Source organism: Populus euphratica, unplaced genomic scaffold (genome assembly GCF_000495115.2).
Source record: "Populus euphratica unplaced genomic scaffold, PopEup_1.0 scaffold1494.1, whole genome shotgun sequence".
Taxonomy (NCBI): domain Eukaryota; kingdom Viridiplantae; phylum Streptophyta; class Magnoliopsida; order Malpighiales; family Salicaceae; genus Populus; species Populus euphratica.
The window spans coordinates 9,428-10,974 of record NW_011501335.1 but is presented as its reverse complement, the minus strand read 5'-3'; the positions used below and the strand labels follow the sequence as shown (position 1 = coordinate 10,974).

Sequence of the window (1,547 nt, the reverse complement as noted above, 5' to 3'; positions counted from 1 at the left end):
TTGTTTTTAATTTTTACAATTAACCTCCCTGTGGTTCGACCTCGGTCTTGCCGGGTTATTTATTACTTCGACACTCCTGCACTTGGGAGAAGACATCAATCTTTTCGTCGTGTCACCGAGCTTTTAAAGTGACGATGGAGTTGGAAATTGTTTGAACAGAAGAACAGAACTTATCCCCATGATCATGTGTGAGACGCAGCCTGAAAAGATCAAGAGTATCTTCCACGTCATACGCAACATCTCTCACTCTCTGCACCAACACTTTAAGTCCATCGTCTTTCTCTTCCATCGCATCTGCAGCTCTTAGAAAGACCAGCATGAACTCTAGTTCATCCCTGATGTACTCGGCTTCTGCCTTAACACCTGCCAATAGTCGCTCCTCTTCTTGGATAAAATCTGCAAGCTTACTGAGTAAGAAGGTCACTAAACCTGCTGTCATTGTCAACCATCTCTTTTCTTTCTGTTGTAATTTGATGTTTGTTTAACCACCCGATTTAGTTCAATAGTAACTGTCTCTTATAAAGGAGAAGATCCCGGGTTCAAAAGCGGAATCAGGTGGGATAGTAAAACGGCTTAAAAATGAGCCAAAGGACTCTAAAGTATAAATGAAAAAACTAAATTTGAGTTAAGATTTTCTTTTTGGATACAAAATAAAGAGAATTTATTTTTTCTGGTTGAATGAGAAAATATTTTCCATTCCTCTTTATCAAAGTTAAGAGACGATTGGGAGTGTTTCAGGGTTCATTGTCTGCGGGAAGAGAGACACAATGTGGTGGCAATTAGAAGGTTTGCTTTCATGGTTTCAGGATAAATGTCAGGTTAGGATATTGCTGCTTTTGAGTGTAAAGCATTCAAGAATGGTGCTTAGAGAAGAGTTGATTTGTGATTCTAAATGCTGCAGCTTGTATTATATCCAGCAGTGCTTGGTCAACTAGCCATGCCTGTTGCTAGAAAATGTTGAAGTTCCTGGTAAATAATTGCTTTAAAGATGTATTCGATTACTGGCCAATGATTTGTTTGCTTGAAAGCATAGGTTACTCCCAACCTCCATCAGCAATAATATTCTACAATTCACGTTGAAATCATTTACCACTTGCAGATACCTTGTCTTTAATCCTTGTAACACAACGATGCAAGTAGCAAGATGCCCATGTTCTGACCTTTCTTTCTTTCTTTGGTGTGTATGGTTATGAAATATCAACTACAAGCTCATTACCTCTGACATTACCGATTCAACTGATTATGAAATATCAACCAGGATAAAAAAAAATAGATCGTATTGTATTATAGGGTAAAAAAAAAACTTGCTGGTTGACTTGTGAACAAATAATTAATGTTGTTCTTTATTCCTGAAATAGCTGGCATGATTATTACAATCACACGCGTTGTCATTTTTAATCTATACATGACAATCACTGATCTTTTCAAGTTGATCTTCCTTAACATAATATATATGATCCTGCTAATCTTGTTATTTTTCTTATTGTTTTTAACATCTCCCCCTCAAGATGGAGAGTAGATATCAACAACTCCCAACTTGCTTGTAT

General features: G+C 37.0%; 1 protein-coding gene across 1 annotated transcript in view; it reads right to left on the bottom strand.

The window, feature by feature from the left end:
* The window catches only part of LOC105117711 (disease resistance protein RPM1-like), a 12,071-nt gene extending 11,632 nt beyond the window's left edge, over positions 1-439 (bottom strand). The window contains exon 1 of the mRNA XM_011015462.1: positions 117-439. Within this exon, the coding sequence (XP_011013764.1) occupies positions 117-439 (323 nt within the window). The remainder of the gene's footprint in view (positions 1-116) is intronic.
* Between the last annotated feature and the right edge of the window lie 1,108 nt (positions 440-1,547).